The 23,787-nt window shown below is 38.6% G+C and overlaps 1 protein-coding gene across 1 annotated transcript in view; it reads right to left on the bottom strand.

Annotated features, from left to right (window-relative positions):
• Window positions 1-15,786: 15,786 nt before the first annotated feature.
• Window positions 15,787-23,787, bottom strand: part of LOC126101360 (aminopeptidase N) — a 360,940-nt gene continuing 352,939 nt past the window's right edge. The window contains exons 16-17 of the mRNA XM_049912028.1: window positions 18,292-18,373; window positions 15,787-17,802 (exon numbers count right to left, since the gene is read on the bottom strand). Of these exons, the coding sequence (XP_049767985.1) occupies window positions 17,641-17,802; window positions 18,292-18,373 (244 nt within the window). The 3' untranslated portion in view covers window positions 15,787-17,640. The remainder of the gene's footprint in view (window positions 17,803-18,291; window positions 18,374-23,787) is intronic.

The raw sequence follows: 23,787 nt of genomic DNA, 5'->3' as shown, positions 1-23,787 counted from the left end.
ATCATTTGTGTATATAGAAGATAATAGCAGTCCTATCACACTTCCATGGGGCACTGCTGATGATACCCTTGTCTCTGGTGAACACTTGCCAAAGAGGACAACATACTGGGCTCTAAAAATTTAAGAAGTTTTCAAGCCACTCAATCTATTTCATATGCTTATATCTTCTTTAACAGCCTACCATGTCAAACACATTCTGGAAATCTAGATACATGGAATCTGCCTGATATTCATCTCTTGGTCTCCCTCTATAATTCCCCCCCCCCCTTCCCCTCACATCCTTCAACACTAAATTGGTGATCCCTTGATGTGTCTCAGAATGTGTCTTATCAACCGATTGCTTCTTTTAGTCAAGTTATGCCACAAATTTTTTTCTTCCCAGTTCTGTTCAGTTCCTTCTCATTGCTTGCATGATCTACCCATCTAATCTCCAGCATTCTTCTGTAGCACCACATTTCAAAAGTTCCCATTCTCTTCTTGTCCATGTTTTACTTCCAGTCAAGGCTATGCTTCAGACAAATACCTTCAAAAAAGACTTCCTAGTACTTCAGTCTATTTATTTGATCAAACAAATTTCTCTTATTCATAAATCTTTTTCTGACATTGCCAGTCTGCATTTTATATCCTCTTTGCTTCAGCCATCATCAGTTATTTTGCTCCTCAAGTACGAAATTCATCTACTGCTTTTAGTGTCTCATTTCCTAATCTAACTCCCTCAGCATCACCTGATTTAATTCTACTACATTCCATTACCATTGTTTTACTTTTGTTGATGTTAATCTCATATCCCTGTTTCAAAATACTGTAAATTCCATTGAACTGCCCTTTCAAATCCTGTGCTGTCTCTGACAGAATTACTATGTCATAAGCAAACATAAAAGTTTTTATTTCTTCTTCCTCAACTTTAATTCCTACTCCAAATCTTTCAACTATCATCTGCTTTCTGTAGAAGTTGTATATAACCTCCACTCATCCCCATGTATTTTACTCCTACTACCTTCAGAATTTCTAAGAGTGTATTCCAGCTGACATCATTGAAAGCATTCTACAAATCTAAAAAAGTTAAAATGCAGGTTTGACTTTCCTTAACTTGTCTTTTAAGATAAGTTGTAGAGTTATGTGTTCCTGCATTTTCCCAGAAGCCAAACTGATCTTCCCCATTCTGTAACTAATTCATATTAGATTTTGCAGCCATGACTTATTAAACTGATAGTCTGGTAATAATTACACCTTTCAGTACCTGCTTTCTGTGGAGTTGGAATTTTCTTCTTGAAGTCTGAGGCTATTTTGCTTTTCTCATACATCAGTGTGCAATTGGCCAGAATAGTTTTGTTATGATTGGCTCTCCCAAAGATGTCAATAGTTATGATGGAATGTCCTCTACTCCAGGGGCCTTGTTTTGACTTAGATCTTTAAGTGTTCTGTCAAATTCACCTTGCAGCATCATATCTGCTACCTCATCTTCATCTATGTCCTCTTCCCTTTCTATAATAATGACTTCAAGTTCATTTTCATTGAGTAGATCCTCTATATACTCCTTCCAGCTTTCAGCTTTCCCTACTTTGCTTAATACTGGTTTTTCATCTGAGCCCTTGATATTCATACAGCTGCTTCTCATTTCTGTTCAGAGCACATGTTGTGAATGATTCTTTTTTGCAACTTTAAAATTCGTGTAATGTTTCCCGAGTTTCCCCCAAAAATTATGCCATATCGAATAACCAGTTCAAAGTAGCTATACTATGCTATTTTCCTGGTGGCCATATCAGTGGTACAAGTTAAAATTTCCAGTGCAAATGCAAGGCTGTTTAATTTATTTGCTAGATATTCTATATGAGAATTCCAACTCAAAGTTCTGTCTAAGTTTATTCCCAGGAACCTGAGTGAGTCAAGTTCTTGCATTTTTTGATTTTTGTGAGTGATACAGATTTCTTTAGTTTCTGACTGTTTGGTTTTAAAACTCATCATGTGAGTTTTTGAAATGTTTAGCCTTAAGCCATTTAGACTGAACTGTGTTTCCAGGTTACTTAAGATATTCATGACACTCTGTAGTATATTTACAGAATTTTCATTTTCAATTAGGGCAGAAGTATCGTCTGCAAACAAAGTTAAATGAGTATTTGTATTGAGAGGCAAGTCATTTACGTAAAACAGGAATAAAATTGATTGAGCCTTGAGGAACACCTTGTGACACAGTTTTCCACTCTGAGAAGTAATCTGCTCCATTTGATGTGATTACTACCCTTTGTTTCCCACCAAGAGATGTGATTCAAACCATTTCAAAGCAATACCCCTTATTCCATATCTGTTGAGATTGAAAAGCATCAGGGCACGGTTACAGAATGCTTTTGTAAGATCACAGAATATTCCTACGACCTTAGCTTTCCTATCTGGTGATGAAGTAATTTTTTCAATAAATTCATTTATCAGATCTACTGTGTTTTTGCCTTGTTGGAAGCCAAACTGGTTGTGTGAAATGATGTTGTTCTGTGTGATGAATCTTTGTATCTGTAAAACAGCAATTTTTTCAAATATTTTTGATATGACAGGGAGTATAGAGATGGGGTGATAACCTCCCATATCATCTTTTGAACGTTTTTTAAACAATGGTTTTACTTCCACGTATTTCAAGAGATCAGGGAAGTAACTCTACACACACACCCATTCAGACACCTTCACTCAGCAGGTACACTTAAGACACAACTTTCATACACTGCATGGAAAGGGGCCATTGTGGGAGGAAGAAGAAAGTCTTTACAATTTGGCAAACAACCCTTTGAGGTCCCTCAAAATGGTTCAAATGGCTCTGAGCACCACGAGACTTAATTTCTAAGGTCATCAGTCTGCTAGAACGTAGAACTACTTAAACCTAACTAACCTAAGGACAGCATACACATCCATGCCCGAGGCAGGATTCGAACCTGCGACTGTAGCGGTCGCGCAGTTCCAGACTGTAGCACCTAGAACCACTCGGCCACTCCAGCCGGCGAGGTCCCTCAGCCAACAATGGTATTTGCACAACAATGTATGGTACTGATACCAATACATTCCAAAAAGTCATATATGAAAATGTTATATATCTCAGGTTCTATTGCTCACAGAAATAAGGGGTCAAGTTTGTTGGATAGCCCTTGGCCTAGCATAGGACAGTTAATATTTTGAAAAATATCAGGAATATGACATATTGATACTCGTATTAAAAAAATATCATTATTGGCCTTTGATATGCTGAAAAAAACATTCAGGCCTATAAAAATATTGACTGCACATCATAAATATACTGTCAGTTTTGGAGCTGTATATTAAAGTATTGATTTATTATTAGGTATGCTGTACATCAACAAGCTAGCAGCCTGCCTACCCCTTTAAAGCAAGAATTGAAAGGAAAATGATGCACTTTCATGTTTGGCAATAATCACTTTGCTAACAATGGTAGATGCATGTAAGTGGCACAATAAAAGTTGTCTGATGGGTCCTTTATTCGGTTTCATCCCATATTGGATTTGTCCAGAACATTTCATGTTGTCTCCCATGTTTTTTTTCACTTCTGCCAATGCCAATGACCTAGCAGTTTTAGTGTCAAAATTGTGTGCTGAAGTTAAACGATGCAGTTTCTGTTGGTAGTGCAAAGCACCAATTATGTCGGCATTTCTCATCATGTGTCTTTGCTCACCATGAATACCAATCTTGTCATTTAGAATTTTGTTCATAGTTTTCAGCAACTGTTTTTGAATTAAAAATTGTTTTTAATGTAACTGGAGTGCTATTTCTTCACATCAGAAATCTTGTTATTCTGCTCACACTGTCACCCACCAGTGCAATCGCACTTCTTCTTAGTACCACCAATACTTGTTTCACACAGCCAAAGAGAAAGACTGGATGCACTGAAAGTGCAAAAAGTAGTAAGACTCCTTCACAAGTGAAAGTAAAATTATGTTCTACAGCAATTTCAAAAGAACAATTTCAAATATTTACCGATAATTGAGAAAAAATGTAATATAAAATAAAAATACTGGCACATGATATTGCCATTTTAGTATCTATATATTGATATAAGGGGGAAGAATATCGCCGATATAGACATTTTTTGAAAAAAAAAAACTGGAAGGCAGGATATAATGTAGCTATCCTATAGTATGGGATGACAATTTAAACACCCTAGAATACAGGAACAAAATTTACATATTACATGCTTCCTTCAGTCCAGGCAAACCGAGCAAATCAGTTTATTCTGTTGCATTAGGTGTGGTCTAGAGTGGAACTTAGGTGGCTTATAGAAATGAAATTTGTTCATGGGTGGTTCCTGAGAAACCCCCCCCCCCCCCCCCCCAAAAAAAAAAAAAAAAACATTATTTTTGGATATGAAAAGTACCAATTGTGGGATGGCCACTTCTATTATCTCTATTCATGGCGGATCCTTGACATGTTTGCCATATGTTCTTAAGCTGATGTTCCCGGAGAACTTTGAAACTTACTGTAGTTATGCTGAAAACCACAAAAGCCAGTTTTCAGCCATTTTGTGCTGTAGGCTGCAATTATCTAAATAACTAACCATATTAAGTGGCTTAAATTTTAATTGTACATTCTTTACACATTCATCTAGAAATGCCATTTTCCCATTTTTGAAAAGCTGTGTGTGTTATAAAATACACCTGAAAAACCATGATTTTTGGGTCCCAAAAGTACCAATTGTGGGGATGGCCATTTCTATAATTTCCATTCATGGAAAATCATCAGAAGTTTTACCATATGTTCATAAGATTATGTTCTCAGGGAGCCTTGGAACATTTTTCAATATCATTATCCGTTATCAAGATCCAGAGGTTAAAAAATAATGTGCTCATGATATATAATTTTATGCTCGTAATATCCAGTCTCAGGTGTAAATGTAGTTTTAACTGATGTAGTGAACACATGACAAGGATTCTAGGGTAATTACTAAGGCTCTGAGATCATCAAATTATGGTTTTAGTCAATATATTTTCACGAATAGAACTTTATGACATGCTGTCTCTGTGTAATGAGCATTTCACACCAATACAAATATGCCCAGACTGGTACTGCAGTGACAAATAATGAGCCTTAAAAGAGTTTATGTAAAGCTGGATGACTGCAAATTCAGTAAAATATTTATCAACATATTTAGTTTTTTAAGGTGAAAATCATAAGCTGGGTATTGTCAATGAATTGCAATTGATAAGTGAAGTATCCAAAAACGTGAGCAAACAGTTTTTTGTTCGACTTATGTTTATGCACATTTATCTGTTGTTTGTATGTGCCAAGGTATGTAAATGTTTGGAAGTTATCAAATAAATCTTCAAAACTTTACTGGCCTATAGAATTTGCTGCATATAAGCAGCACACCATGCTGTAGCAGGAAAAGAAGGGAACCAGTGAAAAAATGCTACTATTTGAGAAAGGATATAGCCAAATGGGTGGGGGGGGGGGGGTGAGGGGGAGGGGGGAGGTGGTTGCCCCTATCATCTAAATGAAATTACATGTGACCTGACAGCAGTGTACTGAAACTGAAAAGTTTTCATTTGAATGCATTGCTGCAGTGTATACGCAGCATAGCGTGAGTCCCATGTGGTTGTATAAACACTGGTAAGTGGGCAAGCAATTAGTGTCACATTAGTAACTTTCCAATGTGCATGCAGTAAATGTGGAACCATGAAATACATATGATAAATGCTTCGAAGCAGGACCAGTGTGCTACTATTTTCTTCGCTGTTGAAGAACGAACACTGGTAGACATCCATTGGAAAATGGAGAATGTGTGTGAGGAAGCATGTCTGCCGAAAAGCACCATTGTGGAATGGTGCAACAAGAGGTGCTGCTGCTTCATTATAATGCATGTCCCCACATTGCAAATGTTGTAATGCAGAAGTTACATCAACTCACTTGGGAAATATTCAAGCACCCACCCTACAGTCCTGATCTCTCCCCATGTGATTATCACACCTACGGTCTCTCAAAAAATGACTTTGAAGTGTTGACACTTCCCATCGGACGAGGATCTACAGCAGGCAGTTACAGACTTCTTCATGCAACAGGACACTGTTTCACAAAAAGGGTACCTTCAACATGGTGAGTGGTGAATCTGTGGGATGATTGCCTCTATGACCTTGGTAATTTTGCCTGAGTGGTGTACCAATTCTAGACCGTATGCCCGTCAACAGAAACTTTTTGATCACCCCTTATACCTTGATTTCCAATCATATGATGAAAAAGAGATATGCACTATGGAATGCCACAAGGCCATCAATACAATTAAACTATTGATCTATTGATAGCACTATCAGCCGTCACCTATCCCTATTTTAGCCAAGACCATCTATTGACATTGTTGGGTTTACTTCAAGTTCATTTGCCTTTTTTTTAATAGTATATACAGGGCTATTACAAATGATTGAAGCGATTTCATAAATTCACTGTAGCTCCATTCATTGACATATGGTCACGACACACTACAGATACGTAGAAAAACTAATAAAGTTTTGTTCGGCTGAAGCCGCACTTCAGGTTTCTGCCGCCAGAGCGCTCGAGAGCGCAGTGAGACAAAATGGCGACAGGAGCAGAAAGCGTATGTCGTGCTTGAAATGCACTCACATCAGTCAGTCATAACAGTGCAACAACACTTCAGGATGAAGTTCAACAAAGATCCACCAACTGCTAACTCCATTCGGCAATGGTATGCGCAGTTTAAAGCTTCTGGATGCTTCTGTAAGGGTAAGTCAACAGGTCGGCCTGCAGTGAGCGAAGAAACGGTTGAATGCGTGCGGGCAAGTTTCACGCGTAGCCCGCGGAAAATTGGCTCATGCCACAACTGGAGACCGCCAGCGCCGACTTCATCTTTCAACAGGATGGTGCTCCACTGCACTTCCATCATGATGTTCGGCATTTCTTAAACAGGAGATTGGAAAACTGATGGATCGGTCATGGTGGAGATCATGATCAGCAATTCATGTCATGGTCTCCACGCTCTCCCAACTTAATCCCATGCGATTTCTTTCGGTGGGGTTATGTGAAAGATTCAGTGTTTAAACCTCCTCTACCAAGAAACATGCCAGAACTGCGAGCTCGCATCAACGATGCTTTCGAACTCATTGATGGGGACATGCTGCGCCGAGTGTGGGAGGAAGTTGATTATTGGCTTGATGTCTGCCGAATCACTAAAGGGGCACATATCGAACATTTGTGAATGCCTAAAAAAACTTGATGAGTTTTTGTATGTGTGTGCAAAGCATTGTGAAAATATCTCAAATAATAAAGTTATTGTAGAGCTGTGAAATCGCTTCAATCATTTGTAATAACCCTGTACTTGTGTCTACAGTCACAATTTATTTATTTTGTCTACTGGCTACCAGTTTTGGTATATAATACAATCTTCTGGCCACCCCTGGCACACAGTTGTTATGCTTGCTTCCCAAGTAAGTGGTCAAATTATTTGAAGCCAGTAACCAGTAGGGGGGGGGGGGGGGGGGGGGGGGTGAGTGTGACTGTAGGACACAGACATGTACGTTTTCAGCACTGTATTGGTCGCTGTTCCACTAGCAATATGTTAAAAAATATGACATGTTGCTTTGTGAATCATTAGTTCAGTTCATACTTGCAGTTGAACTTGTGCTGCCATTTATTGTTTTGTACTGTGCGCTGTTCTGAGAGTTTCTAATTATTGATAAGGTTGTAACAAGAAAGAAGAGGGAAAGTGATTTTGATTTGTTCACTAGCATTACAGTAAGTTAAAAAATATGTATGCACTACAATAATAGCCTAATTACTTTAATGCTAGCACTGGAGTCATTATTGGGAGATGGGTAGGAAGTCTGGGCTGAATAGTTCAGTGTTTTACAGTGCAGTGGAGTGGTAAACATCAATACAAATAACATTAAATGAAAATCAGTGCATAAAAATAGACTTGGATTTCCTGTGTCACCAAACAATCATGTGATCAACAAAAATATTGCCCAAATTTCTTTGAAAAAATCGTTCAAAATTCTATCATTAGTAGCCCAAATGGCAAAATGTCACCCATTCTGGTCATCCAGGCAGTACTCAGTTATGAAAGCCTGTTCTGATATGGAATGATAGGGAGGTTTTTGTGGAGAGCAGACAGGGTATGTGATGACAGCACATTCTGTAGTTCATTCATTTGTAAAAGATTTTTTCAGTGGGCTGCTTGAATTTCTCTAAACTGACTGTGCCCTCCATCCCCCCCCCCCCTTTGCTCCACCCCCTCCCCATTTCATCATAAATCCATTTACAATCATTTACTATTAAAGGAAAAGCATGTAATATCAGATTCCCATCTTTTGTTGTGATGCATTTTATTTAATTTGGAAACAGTGTACAACAAACAGTTTTCCAAATTTTCCACCAAATGAGGTAGCTCTGTGTCTTGAGACACTGAGCTAGCAGTCCCTGGATTCAACAGGTGAGATTGTTTGAATCCATCTGCCGGAAACCCTGAAAATGGTTTCTGTGGTTTCCCGTTTTCAATGTAGGTAAATGCTGGTGACAATCCCTTACTATAGGCCACAGCAAAATTCCTTGTGATTTCCTTTCTTTCCTGACCTATTCAACTCCTTAAGAATGTAGCCCCTCTGCTTAAATGAAAAGAGCTGTATCAAAGGGGGGGCTGAACATCTCTTTGGAGACTCCTGGTACTAAAAGCCATATTGACACTGGAATGCTGCTTGTGATCATCATTTTGTGCTACATATTTGTGCATAAAGATGGCTCACTTGTGGGACAGTGATAATGTGTGTATTCACGTTTTACTTACAAGAACAATGTTCTACTGTGAAATGTCTTATTCTTAATGTCCTTGGCATGATAGTCCAAACCATCTCAACTTTGATGTATTTGTAAATAACTTGACAATATAATGTGCTTGTATAGATAAAAAAAAATCTACTCACCAAGCAGTGGCAGGAGAAGACACACATAAAAGAACGTTATACTTAAGAAAACTGACTGAGGTGGTACAGTGGTCAACACACTGGACTTGCATTTGGGAGGATGATGGTTCAAAGTCGTGTCCAGCCATTCTGATTTACATGTTCTGTGATTTCCCTAAATTTGCTTCAGGCAAATGCTGTGATGGTTCCTTTGAAAGGGCATGGCTGACTTCCTTCCCCATCCTACCGTAATCCAATGGACTGATGACTGCGCTGTTTGGTACCCTCTCCCAAATCAACCAACCAACCAATACTTAAGCAAGCTTTTGGAGCCAGTGGCTCTTCTTCTGGCAGATAGAAAGATTGAATGTATGTTGTACATCATAGAGAAGTTTATTAGCATCAAAACATTAACCAAATTATCATGGATGAATACAAACTCATTTATGAGGTCACATACATTAGAAGTCTAATTGAAATTAATATGTGAATCAGTGTCAAGATCCAAAAACTGTAGCTCATAATATTTGTGTTTTTTATAAACAAAGATTCCATGACTTACCAAACGGGAAAGTGCTGGTAGATAGGCACAATAAAAAAACACACAAACACACAAAATTTCAAGCTTTTGCAACCCCACGGTTGCTTTGTCAGGAAAGAGGGAAGGAGAGGGAAAGATGAAAGGATGTGGGTTTTAAGGGAGAGGGTAAGGAGTCATTCCTATCCCGGGAGTGGAAAGACCTACCTTAGGGGGAAAAAAGGACAGGTATTACACTCACACACACACACATATCCATCCACACGTATACAGACACAAGCAGAAATATTTAAAGGCAAAGAGTTTGGGCAGAGATATCAGTCGAGGCAGAAGTGCTGAGGCAAAGATGTTGTTGAATGACAGGTGAGGTATGAGTGGCAGCAACTTGAAATTAGCAGAGATTGAGGCCTGGTGGATAATGGGAAGAGAGGATATATTGAAGGGCAAGTTCCCATCTCCGGAGTTCGGATAGGTTGGTCTTAGTGGAAGTATCCAGATAACCCGGACGGTGTAACACTGTGCCAAGATGTGCTGGCCGTACACCAAGGCATGTTTAGCCACAGGGTGATCCTCATTACCAACAAACACTGTCTGCCTGTGTCCATTCATGCGAATGGACAGTTTGTTGCTGGTCATTCCCACATAGAAAGCGTCACAGTGTAGGCAGGTCAGTTGGTAAATCACGTGGGTGCTTTCACACGTGGCTCTGCCTTTGATCGTGAACACCTTCCGGGTTACAGGACTGGAGTAAGTGGTGGTGGGAGGGTGTATGGGACAGGTTTTACACCGGGGGCGGTTACAAGGGTAGGAGCCAGAGGGTAGGGAAGGTGGTTTGGGGATTTCATAGGAATGAACAAGAGGTTACGAAGGTTAGGTGGACGGCGGAAAGACACTCTTGGTGGAGTGGGGAGGATTTCATGAAGGATGGATCTCATTTCAGGGCAGGATTTGAGGAAGTCGTATCCCTGCTGGAGAGCCACATTCAGAGTCTGATCCAGTGCCGGGAAGTCCCCATTGGACAGATGGAGGTCAAAAAAGTGCCCCACTTATGACAGGAAGACCTACCGGGACTGGATCAGGCTCTGAATGTGGCTCTCCAGCAGGGATACAACTTCCTCAAATCCTGCCCCGAAATGAGATCCATCCTTCATGAAATCCTCCCCACTCCCACAGAGTGTCTTTCTGCTGTCCACCTAACCTTTGTAACCTCTTGGTTCATTCCTATGAAATACCCAAACCACCTACCCTACCATCTGGCTCCTACCCTTGTAACTGCCCCTGGTGTAAAACCTGTCCCATGCACCCTCCCACCACCACTTACTCCAGTCCTGTAACCCGGAAGGTGTACACGATCAAAGTCAGAGCCCCGTGTGAAAGCACCCACGTGATTTACCAACTGACCTGCCTACACTGTGACGCTTTCTATGTGGGAATGACCAGCAACAAACTGTCCTTTCGCATGAATGGACACAGGCAGACAGTGTTTGTTGGTAATGAGGATCACCCTGTGGCTAAACATGCCTTGGTGCACGGCCAGCACATCTTGGCACAGTGTGTTACACCGTCCGGGTTATCTGGATACTTCCCACTAAGACCAACCTATCCGAACTCCGGAGATGGGAACTTGCCCTTCAATATATCCTCTCTTCCGTTATCCACCAGGCCTCAATCTCCGCTAATTTCAAGTTGCTGCCACTCATACCTCACCTGTCATTCAACAACATCTTTGCCTCTGCACTTCTGCCTCGACTGATATCTCTGCCCAAACTCTTTGCCTTTAAATATGTCTGCTTGTGTCTGTATACGTGTGGATGGATATGTGTGTGTGTGCGAGTGTATACCTGTCCTTTTTTCCCCCTAAGGTAAGTCTTTCTGCTCCCGGCATTGGAAGGACTCCTTACCCTCTCCCTTAAAACCCACATCCTTTCATCTTTCCCTCTCCTTCCTCTTTCCTGACGAAGCAACAGTGGGTTGCGAAAGCTTGAAATTTTGTGTGTGTGGTTGTTGTGTGTTTTTTTATTGTGCCTATCTACCAGCGCTTTCCCGTTTGGTAAGTCATGGAATCTTTGTTTTTAATATATTTTTCCCATGTGGAATGTTTCTTTCTATTTTATTTATATTTGTGTATTTTGTTTTATAAACAAATTTGGTTGCTATAGTTTCAAGTTGACTATTGAAACAATAACTTTAAAAAGTTTTGATCAGTTAAGGAACGAAGAATTTTGATGAAATGAAAGATACTATAATAAAATTTGAGACTGAATTGAGGAACTTGAGATGCTTTGATGCTGAAGAAATTATGACTTGGTTTGAGGTAAGTAGATAAATTTGAATACAGGATTGTAGTGGAAGAAAGGTAACTATTGACAAGAGAGATTTGATCTAGGTAACTTGAATTCAAACAAGCATTATGATTCTTCTGCTCTGCAATAGTGAAATAATAGAAGACTGAGCTGTGTTTCATTTCCAAAGTGGCAATATGTTACATTCAAATTTTAATTCATTTGCCAGTAGAGCGAAGTTATCATATTGCAAATAAATAAATATTTAATTGCACATTTGGGTATTTCTTATTGAGAATATATGCTATACTTTTTAAGACAAGCTTTTCTTGCTTTATTTTATAGAACAAATACTCTTTATATGAAGGCCTCACGAAAGCAAATTGCATAAAAAAAAATTTAATAAATATATGTGTGTTTTCAGCATAAAATGAAAACCATGAGGCTTTTTAAGGTCCTCTTTAAGAAACTGGACCTCCCCCCCCCCCCCCCTCTTCTTGACAAAATCCTGGCTATGTCCATAGCCAGAGCACAAAATCAGTGTATACAATATATTCCTCTTTAAAAGACTCTGACAGGAAAGTGGGGAACCAGATGTCTCAATTCTCATTCTGCCTACCTCATTAAAGATTTTAGCATGCAAACATATTTATGTTTTTATCTACATCTATACTCCGCAAGCCACCAAACGGTGTGTGGTGGAGGGCACTTTACGTGCCACTGTCATTACCTCCCTTCCTGTTCCAGTCACATCTGGTTCGCGGGAAGAACGACTGCCGGATAGCCTCCGTGTGCGCTCGAATCTCTCTAATTTACATTCGTGATCTCCTCAGGAGGTATAAGTAGGGGAAAGCAATATATTCAATACCTTATCCAGAAACGCACCCTCTCGAAACCTGGCCAACAAGCTACACCGCGATGCAGAGCGCCTCTCTTGCAGAGTCTGCCACTTGAGTTTCCTACATCTCCGTAATTGCTATCATGCTTAATCAAATAACCCTGTGACAAAACGCGCCACTCTTCTTTGGATCTTCTCTATCTCCTCTGTAAACCCAACCTGGTACAGATCCCACACTGATGAGCAACACTCGAGTATAGGTCGAACGAGTGTTTTGTAAGCACCTCCTTTGTTGATGGACTACATTTTCTAAGGACTCTCCCAATGAATCTCAACCTGGCACCCACCTTACCAACAATTAATTTTATATGATCATTCCACTTCAAATCGTTCCGTACGCATACTCCCAGGATATTTTACAGAAGTAGCTGCTACCAGTGTTTGTTCCGCTGTCATATAATCATACAATAAAGGATCTTTCTTTCTATGTATTTGCAATACATTTCATTTGCCTATGTTAAGGGTCAGTTGCCACTCCCCTGCATCAAGTGCCTATCCACTGCAGATCTTCCTGCATTTCACTGCAATTTTCTAATACTGCAACTTCTCTGTATACTACAGCATCATCCGCAAAAAGCCGCATGGAACTTCTGACACTATCTACTAGGTCATTTACATATATATTGTGAAAAGCAATGGTCCCATAACACTCCCCTGCGTTCTGTTTGCTAAAAACTCTTCAATCCAGCCACACAGCTGGTCTGATATTCCGTAGGCTCTTACTTTGTTTATCAGGTGACAGTGCAGAACTGTATCGAATGCCTTCTGGATGTCAAGGAAAATGGCATCTACCTGGGAGCCTTTATCTAATATTTTCTGGGTCTCACATGATCGCTGTTTCTGGAATCCATGTTGATTCCTTCAGAGTAGATTCTGGGTTTCCAGAAATGACATGATACATGAGCAAAAAAACATGTCCTAAAATTCTACAACAGATCGATGTCAGAGATATAGGCCTATAGTTTTGCACATCTGCTCGACGACCCTTATTGAAAACTGGGACTACCTGTGCTCTTTTCCAATCATTTGAACCTTCCGTTCCTCTAGAGACTTGCGTACATGGTTTTTAGAAGGGGGCAAGTTCTTTCGCGTTACGTGCTGAAAGAGAGTAGCAGAGGGTCAGTAATGAAGAGAGAGGATACAACACTAGTGGGGGGGGGGGGGGGGGGGGAGAGAGAGAGAGAGAGAGAGAGAGAGAGAGAGAGAGAGAGAGAGAGAGAGAGAGATGAGACAATGACTATGGGAGAGAGAAAGTCGCAGTGAAAGAGAAAGAGAGATAAATTAAGAGAATAGTAGTAGGATGGAAGGAGACATCAGCTGTGGGACCAAAAGAGAGAGTGTAAGGTACCCCTTATTTACAGATAGGAGTGGATTTTACTTTATTTCCTGTTTTGCTGTGGTTTGCATACATCAAGTGAATGTATTAGCACTGCAGCACATATGGGGGTAAGGAGTGACTGGTAGGTTCCCATACTGGCCAGCAGAGGTGGTTGGCCATCTCGCACTTTCAGATGCTGTGGGACGAGGAGCTGATGCAGAAATTGCTTGTGATGTAAGGGAAGAGATTCATAGGGAAAGCACATTTATTCTGGTGTGAATCAAGTAATTGTTATTAATAAATATTTGCTAACAAAACTTGCCTTTTGCCACTCAGACATTAGGAGGAGTGTACGGATCATAAATACTATCTTTCAGTAATTTTACAATGCCAAGAGATGTTGATATTAATAAATAAATGAATAACTTTGGCATAACTGAAGATGCCTGATCTTCTACAAACTATACCAACTGTATGCTCAAGTTACACAGACCGTATGCTATAGTCAGCACTCATCAGTAGAATGCCTTTGATCTAGTCATGTGGTAGACCATGCTCTTATACCAGTAGTTAGCTTATAATCAGTATGAACAAGTTAATTTTATGGTATCTGTTAAATAAATGGTATCAAGAGTAAAAATTATTTGCACAAAAAAAAGACTCCTTCCCACTTTATTATGTAAAACATAGATAGTAGTATTGCACTTTCAGAATCCAATGGTGCTGCTATGGCTCTGCAAGGGGACATAAAACTACAAGAGCATCTCCACATAACATGTAGGAAGAATTCCTTTGTGATGGCTCACTAAATCATTTCAAGGATGGACTGGCTTAATATGCAAAACACAGGTGGGAAAGCATGGCCAGTTAAACTGACACCTATGTATTCACCGGCTAAACTGAAACATTTTTGGAGGTTTAGTATGAGTGGGCAGTTCTTGCAAGAGGAGACAGTGGAAATGAAAAATGTTACCACGTAGGTATGGAGGAGGGCACATTTTGAACCAAAATTTAAAACACATGGGTATAAGGGAAAAATAACTTGATCCCCAAGGATTTTTGGGCTGCTGAGGTATGGTGGAGACAATGGGAAAGAAAAACAAAAGGAGATAGTGTAAGTGACAGAGGAGACAGTGGCACTGAGATACACTGTAAATCAATTGGAAAAAAAGGAGACTGTGGGAGACGGACCTATCTAATCAGTGGTAGTGAGAGGTAGCTGCTGATTTATGTATGTTTAACTACAATGAGAGACTGAGTAAGAAGATTATAATGTTATAATATATATTCACATGCCAAAACTTTTAGTGAATAAGGTGGAATGTGGTTTCCCCCTTTTCTGTCAAAGTCTTTTAAAGAGGAAATATTTGCCAGTTTTGTGCTTCTACAGAAAACTTTTCCCACTGGTTATCATATAACTCTTTCTTTCATTTACACGAGGTTCTGGGTGACTTTTCTTGTGATTTCTTCTATATCATAAGCCTTAACATTCTCTTCTGCACAAACTTTCTCCTCACTTCTGCCAGAAAGAGATGACCCTGATTGCAGAAACTAGCAGTTTTGCATCTTTCTGTGTGTTCTGCCTGCTACAACTCAGCAAGCAGATTTTTCTGAAACCTTGTAAATAAACTCTTAATGAAATTTCTTAATGTGTAAATCTATGCCTGTCAATGTCATGAATGTTAAAAGTGAGCTCCAAGGATTTGACTTAAAAAGATACTGGACACTGGAAATTTTTAATGAGTTTCAGTCTCATACCAGCATTTTTGAAAAGTACAGTCCATTTTTCGGTAGGGTCATTAGGTAAGTTATGGAAATTTTGTAACAGATACCATTATTTAAAAAAGAGTGTGTTAAGTTTCTTGTATTTAATTCCTTGAATTTTCTAAACAGCTGCAGCAACAATGAGAAATTACATATATATGCACATACAAAATTCTTACATGTATTCAAATTAGACATACAAAAAATGACAAGAATTAAAAATTGGCTTGTATTTGATTAACAACATTATAGGTGTATCTTTGTGTGACCCTTTAGGTTAACAACATTACATTTTAAGTACTGTGTCAGGTAGTTTCAAGTTATAAGTACAAAATAAAATCCAACATATCATGTGTACAAATTTTTGTTTTCTCATACTTATGAGAAATATGATTGTCTGAGAGCAAATATCAAAGTTGCTGCATCAGGGCTTTTCACCACTTTTTGTGTTCTCTCATCAAATTATTCATTTTTTCCTTATTTGAGAAATAGTTGGAGACAATGGTAGACAGTAGGCCAAAAAAGACTGCCATAGAACACTTTGCCAACACCTTCACTGGATGCAGTGCTGTTTCACTATAACTAATGCACATATGCTCACAGTGAAATTAAACATTCAAGCACAGGCCAAAACTTACACTCACTTTTCTTGCCCAGATATTTAATTCTATAATACCTGCATGGCTAAATAATCAAATTTGTATGCACCAATTAACAGTAGTTTTGTTTTAACTTACACAAAAGGTGAAACCTCTTTAAATACATGATAGATACTGTGGCAGATACTTATATTCTAAAAGAAACATAAAATTCTGATAAATAAGAGTATCACATTACAATAACAGGCAAAGAACTTTCTTAAATGGTGAAATTCTTAAAATTAATGTATAAGTATATTGCAGGTCTTTATTTCATAAAAGGAAATGCTCACTGCAGATTTTTTTTAAAGATCATACTTGCAAATGGCAACTGATGAGTAATCTTTTCAGTTATGTAGGATAAAGTTGCAATTTGTAAATCATACATACACAGACAGATATCCAAAATGAGGCTTATACATCATTTTGTGGCTGTTGAACTACTATAAAGGCAAAACAATAAACTAAATATAAAATTCTAAATATATGTGTCTTTTTAAATATAATTGAATAGGCTTCCATGGCCAGAGTCAGTTAATACAAAAGTAGATGCAGTAGACCCAAAAGAAGGTCACTGTTACCATGGCCAAAATTGTGGTTTCTCCAGTATAGTTTTTTAAAGTTATGACACGGTACCACACCCAGCAAACTGTTTTGTTAAATGTGTCTTCTTGTCTACACATTCATTAAAATGGTTAAATCTATTTGAACCTTGCTGTGTAAATACATTGTTACAAGCTGATCATTCAGTCATTAAACATTGATAAATGCTGCAGCTTCTAAGTTTCAGTGACTTTCTGTTGTTAATTAATGATATATTTATTATAAAATTCAATTTACAAGAAAAACACATTTATCTGGGTTACTGCATTTGAATTGATTGGAGATGTGATTACCACCTTCATACAACACTTCAAAATATTTCATTTGGAGTATTTTCACTTTGTTTATTGGAGCTTTGCACTGTATTTTTGAATTCACTGAAGGGGTGGCAGTTTCTAATTCAGTTCAATTTATATTCAGTCATAGCAATTGACAGTTTGTGGCTCCACTTTAAGTTTTGGAATGATTCATTTCATTTTCTCATGAAAGAAACAAACATAAAGACACCAGGAACACACAAGAAGGATGTTGCCACTTCTCCTGGCATCAGGCTGAAAAAAATTTACATCTAGTAATCAGTTGTGTAGATAGTTCTGTTCTGAGTGACACATTTAAGAGGCCTTTTCCTGCCACGCATCAAACTTCTATGAGTATAGTGTGCTCTGTGGGATTTGTATACACCAGAACACTACTACTGAAGTGCTAGCTATCTGCCATGTTGTGTTGCATACGCAGCCAAGCAACAACTTCATCTCGCCTGGTCTGTGCCCACTGAACATTAATGCGTGCTTGTTCTATTGCTTGCTCCAGAGTTCTTGTAGCAGAACCCAGTTCATGCCTGTGTTCTGCACCAAATTTAAGGAGCTGTGGAGAAAAATATGAAGATTATCAGACTAATATTGTGGACAGCATATGATAATTGTATGACTTGAGTAAACTATGGAATTTATGAGACAGAATTGCTGATCACTACTTATTGTCAGTAAGTGAAATTCTCAGTATTGGTGACAGACACATATAAAAGTACAAGAAAGTGTGCTGGATTTTGGAACTGTGAGTTCCTTCCTCAAGGAGCAAAGAGGGATATGTTGGGGTGGTTAAAAAGGATGGGCAGGTCATTTATCTTTGGATGTGTGACCTGCCATTCCGATAATTCATGAGTTGGTACAGGCCCGAAAGAAGCTTGACACTAATGAGAGATAGATAGATCGATAGATAGGTAGACAGACAGATGGACAGATAGGTAGGCAGATGGACAGATAGGTATGTAGACAGAGAGAGAGAGAGAGAGAGAGAGAGAGAGAGAGAGAGAGAGAGAGAGAGTTCTTGTTATAAGAAACTTGAAGTACTTACATCATCAAGTTCAAACTGTGTGTTGATTTTTCTTGTTGTACTCCTTACAATGCTGCTAAGAGTGAAAAGTGAAGATCCAAGGCTGAAACAAAATTATTGCTTAAGTATTCTGTACACTTAAACAATTTGAGCAATTTCTTATTATTCTTTTCCAAATAATGTTGTGTCAATATTGTATATAGCAAACTAAACAAACTAAAGTAAGAACTGTTCCTTGATTATAATTAAATAACACTTGCAATTTTTGCACAAGGATACATTTTACATTGAGGTTTTCTTGTAGTGTGGATAGGATACATCGTCTTTTTGAGAAGACCAGTTTGTGATCCCCAACACCAATGTGGGGAATTAATTTCCTTCTGCAACTGACCAAAAACAATACCCATAAGCTCAGCTGCTCATGTGCCCGAATAGCAGAGTGGTAGTAATTTTAAAACTGGCTAGAAAAACCAGTTTACAATGCACTTTACAGCTTTTGGTGGCCTCCCTCTGTGTTAAGAACACATGGACTGCTGTTTCACCTTTTTCTTATATTTACTCTCATGTTTCATGTATGAAGCACTTGACTTATGAAAGTTTAAGACTACTGTTGTCCCAGTTCACTCAGTTCTTGAAGTATTCATATAAGCACCTTTAGGTAATAGTATCAGAACCATGATCATGGACCTTGTCATTGGTGGGGAGGCTTCTGTACCTCAGTGATACAGATAGCCATACTGTAGATGCAGCCACAACAGAGGCGTATCTGTTGAGAGGCCAGCAAATGTGTAATTCCTGAAGAGGGGCAGCAGACTTTTCAGTAGTTGCAGGGGCAACAGTCTGGATGACTGACTGATCTGGCCTTGTAACACTAACCAAAACGGCCTTGCTGTGCTGGCACTGTGAATGGCTGAAAGTAAGGGGAAACTACAGCCATAATTTTTCCCGAGGGCAAGCAGCTTTACAGTATGGTTAAATGATGATGGCGTCCTCTTGGGTAAAATAGTCAGAAGGTAAAATAGTTCCCCATTCGGATCTGCAGGCAGGGACTACTCGGGAGGACACTGGTATCAGGAGGAAGAAAACTGGCGTTCTATGTGAATAGTAAACAGTTGTGAAAACACACTTAACCTCTTAGCAACAAATAATCTTGAGTTAATAACAGGCATCAAAATAGATATGGGGATTAGTAAACACAGGGTTGTCATAGCGAGATTGAATATTGTAATTGCCAAATCCTCCAAAAACAAATAAAATGCATCCATTCAAAAAAGTAGATAAAAATTCACTTGACACCTTCCTGAGAGACAATCTCCACTCCTTCCACATTAACAATCTAAGTGTAGACCAGATGTGGTTTGAAGTCAAAGAAACAGTATCGGCAGCTGATGCTTGTTGGTAAATAAAACAGGCCAGAACACTGTTGCAGAAACAACTAAAAATATGCCAAATTTAAACAGACACAAAATCTCCAAGACTGGCTATCTTTTACAGAAGCTCGAAATATAGTGCGGTTGGAAGAGGCTTACAATAGTTTCCACAATGAAGCTTTGTCCTGAAACCTTTCAGAAAATCCAAAGAGATTCTGGTCGTATGTGACGTATGCTAGCGTCAAGAAACAAACAATGCCTTCTCTGTACGATAGCAATGGGGATACTATTGAAGACAGTGCTGCCAAAGCAGAGTTGCTAAATACAGCCTTCCAAAATGCCTTCACAAAAGAAGACAAAGTAAATATTTCAGAATTTGAATCAAGAACAGCTGCCAACATGAGTAACGTAGAAGAAGATATCTTTGGAGTAGTGAAGCAACTTAAATCACTTAATAAAAGCAAGTCTTCTGGTCTGGACTGTGTAACAATTAGGTTCCTTTCAGAGAATGCTGATGCAATAGCTCCATACTTAACTGTATATCTGTACCCAAAGACTGGAAAGTTGCAGAGGTCACACTAGTATTCAAGGAAGTTAGTAGGAGTAATCCACTAAATTACAGGCACATTTCATTAAAGTCGATATGCTGCAGGATTTTGAAACATATATTGTGTTCAAACATTATGAATTACCTCAAAGAAAATGGTCTATTGACATGCAGTCAACATGGATTTATAAAACATCGTTCGTGTGAAACAGAACTAGCTCTTTTCCTCACACAAAGTGTTAAGTGCTATTGACAAGTGATTTCAAATTGATTCTGGATTTCTGGAAGGCTTTCGACACTGTACCACACAAACAGCTTGTATTGAAGTTGCATACTTATGGAATATTGTCTCAGTTATACAACTGGATTCATGATTTCCTGTCAGAGAGGTCACAGTTCGTAGTAACTGAAGGAAAGTCATTGAGTAAAACAGAACTGATTTCTGGATTCCCCAAGGTAGTGTTATGGACCCTGTTCCTTATCTATATAAACAATTTGGGATACAATCTGAGCAGCCGTCTTAGCTTGTTTGTAGATGACGCTGCTGTTTATTGACTTGTGAAGTCATTAGAAGATCAAAACAAATTGCAAAACGATTTAGAAAAGATATCTCTATGGTGAAAAATTGGCAATTGACACTAAATAAATAAAAGTGTGAGGTCATCCACATGAGTGCTGGAAGGAATCCATTAAACTTTGGTTACACAATAAATCTGTCAAATCTAAAGGCCATAAATGCAACTAAATATCTAGGAATTACAATTATGAGCAACTTAAATTGGAAGGAATATATAGAAACTGTTGTGGGGAAGGCTAGCAAAAGACTGTGTTTTATTGGCAGGACACTTAGAAAATGTAACATATCTGCATACACTATGCTTGCCCATCCTCTTTTAGAATACTGCTGCACGATGTGGAATCCTTACCAGATAGTATTGATGGGGAACATTGAAAAAGTTCAAAGAAGGGCAGCACATTTTGTATTGTTGCAAAAATAGGGGAGAGAGAGTCACTGAAATGATACGTGATTTGGGATGGACATCATTAAAACAAAGGCATTTTTTGCTGCAGAGGAATCTTCTCACAAAATCACCAACTTTCTCCACTAAATGCAAAAATATTTTGTTGATGCTGACCTACATAGGGAGAAATGATCACCAGGATAAAATAAGGGAAATCAGAGCTAGTACAGAAAGATATAGGTGTTCATTCTTTCTGTGTGCTATATGAGATTGGAATAATAGAGAATTGTGAAGGTGGTTCGATGAACCCTCTGCCAGGCACTTAAATTTGATTTGGAGTGTATCCATGTAGATGAGTAGATGTAGCTGTGGTTTACCTCCCTGAGTTTGTTTAAGTTTCCCTTATAGCCTCTGAGGATGTCTTCAGAATTAGGAGAAAAATGTTAGGCACTGACGCAAACCTTAGTCCATAGACTAATGCCCAAAAAAAAAAAATAAAATAAAATAAAATAAAATATATATATATATATATATATATATATATATATATATATATATATATATATATATATATATATATATATATATATATATATATATATATATATAATAATAAGGTGGTGTATTGTATAATTATTTTGCTTTGACACCTACACTGCAGAGCTGTAAGAGGTAGAGCATGAAAGTTGAGAAAGAAGAACTTTTGCTGATGATATTGTAATTCTGTCATAGATGGCAAATGACTTGGAAGAGCAATCGGATGAAATAGATAATGTGTTCAAAAGAAATTATGGGATGAAGATTAACAAAAGTAAAACAAAGGTAATGGAATATAGTTAAATTTAATGAGGCAGTGTTGAGGGAATTACATTAGGAAATGAGACACTACAAGTAATACATGAGGTTTGCTACTTGGGCAGCAAAATAACTGATGATGAAGCCTTTACTGAAGGTATTTGTCTGGAATGTAGTCTTGTATGGAACTGAACTGTGGACAATAAGCAGTTCAGAGAAAAAGAGGATAGAAGCTTTTGAAATGTGATGCTACGAGAGAAGATTAGATTGGTAAATTGAGTGTCTAATGAGGAGGTACTGAATTAAATTGGGGAAAATAGAAATTTATGCCACAACTTGACTAAAAGAAGGTAACGCTTAGTACGACATATCCTGAGGGATCAAGGAAGAGCCAGTTTAGTAACAGAGGAATGCATGGAGGGTAAAAATTGTAGGTGACGACCTAGGCTTGCATACAATAAGCAGGTTCAGATGGATGTAGGCTGTAGTAGTTACTTAGAGATGAAGAAGCTTGTGCAGGAAAGACTAGGCTCAATAGCTGCTTCAAAACATTCTTCAGCAACAACAACAACAACAACAACAACAACAATGGGAGACTCATAACCAAAGAACGAAGTGGTGTGTACAAAAAAAGGGAGTAGTAAAAATGCATGGTGTTCATCCACAGTCACCTTGTAGGTGCTTATTTAAGGAGTTAGGCTTTTTCATTGCACTTTCACTAACAAAAAAAGTCATTACAAATAATCCGTCACAGTTAAAGAAGACCATCAATATTCATAACTACAACAATGGAAGAAAAAATGAGCTTCATTAATCATTACTAAAGCTGTCACTAGCCCAGACAGCAATTCACTATGCTCCCACAAAATTCTTTGATCATTGGTCCAAAGAAGACAAAATGTCTGACAGGTGACAGGCAGTTTTAAATATAATCGGAAATAAATTTTTTGGACAACTCTTTCTTTTCTGTAGATGAATATTAATGCAAACAATGATAGCATATGTAATATAGTATGCAAATACACTGAAGTGCCAAAGAAGCTGGTATAGGCATGTGTAATCAAATACAGAGATATGTAAACAGGCAGAATACGGTGCTGCAGTCAGCAGTGCCTATAAAAGACAACAAGTGTCTGGCACAGTTGTTAGATTGGTCACTGCTGCTACAATGGCAGATTATCAAGATTTACATGAGTTTGAACATTGTGTTATAGTTGATGCAAGAGCAATAAGACACAGCATATCTGAGGCAGCGATGAAGGGGGGGGGTTTCTGTATGACCATTTCATGAGTGTACCATGAATATCAGGAATCCAGTAAAACATCAAATCTCTGACATGGCTGTGGCTGGAGAAAGATCCTACAAGAATGGGGCCAATGACGACTGAAGAGAACCATTCAATGTGACAGAAGTGCAACCCTTCCACAAATTGCTACAGATTTCAAAGCTAGGCTATCAACAAGTGTCAGCCTGTGAGCCATTTTAACACAACATCATCGATATGGGTTTTTGGAGCTAACGGCCTACTCATGTACCCTTGATGACTGCATGACATGAAGCTTTATACCTTGCCTGGACCCATCAACACTGACGTTGGACTGTTGATGACTGGAAACATGTTCCATGGTCGGATGAGTCTCGTTTAGAATTGTGTCAAGTCGATGGATGTGTATGGGTATGGAGACAACCTTGTGAATCCATGGACCCTGCATGTCAGCAGGATACTGTTCAGGCTGTAGAGGCTCTGTAATGGTGTGGGGCATGTGCAGTTGGAGTGATGTGAGACCTCTGATACATTGAGATACGACTCTGACAGGTGACATGCACATAAGCTTCCTGTCA

Source organism: Schistocerca cancellata, chromosome 9 (assembly GCF_023864275.1).
Source record: "Schistocerca cancellata isolate TAMUIC-IGC-003103 chromosome 9, iqSchCanc2.1, whole genome shotgun sequence".
Lineage (NCBI taxonomy): Eukaryota > Metazoa > Arthropoda > Insecta > Orthoptera > Acrididae > Schistocerca > Schistocerca cancellata.
This window is presented reverse-complemented; position numbering and strand designations above follow the sequence as displayed.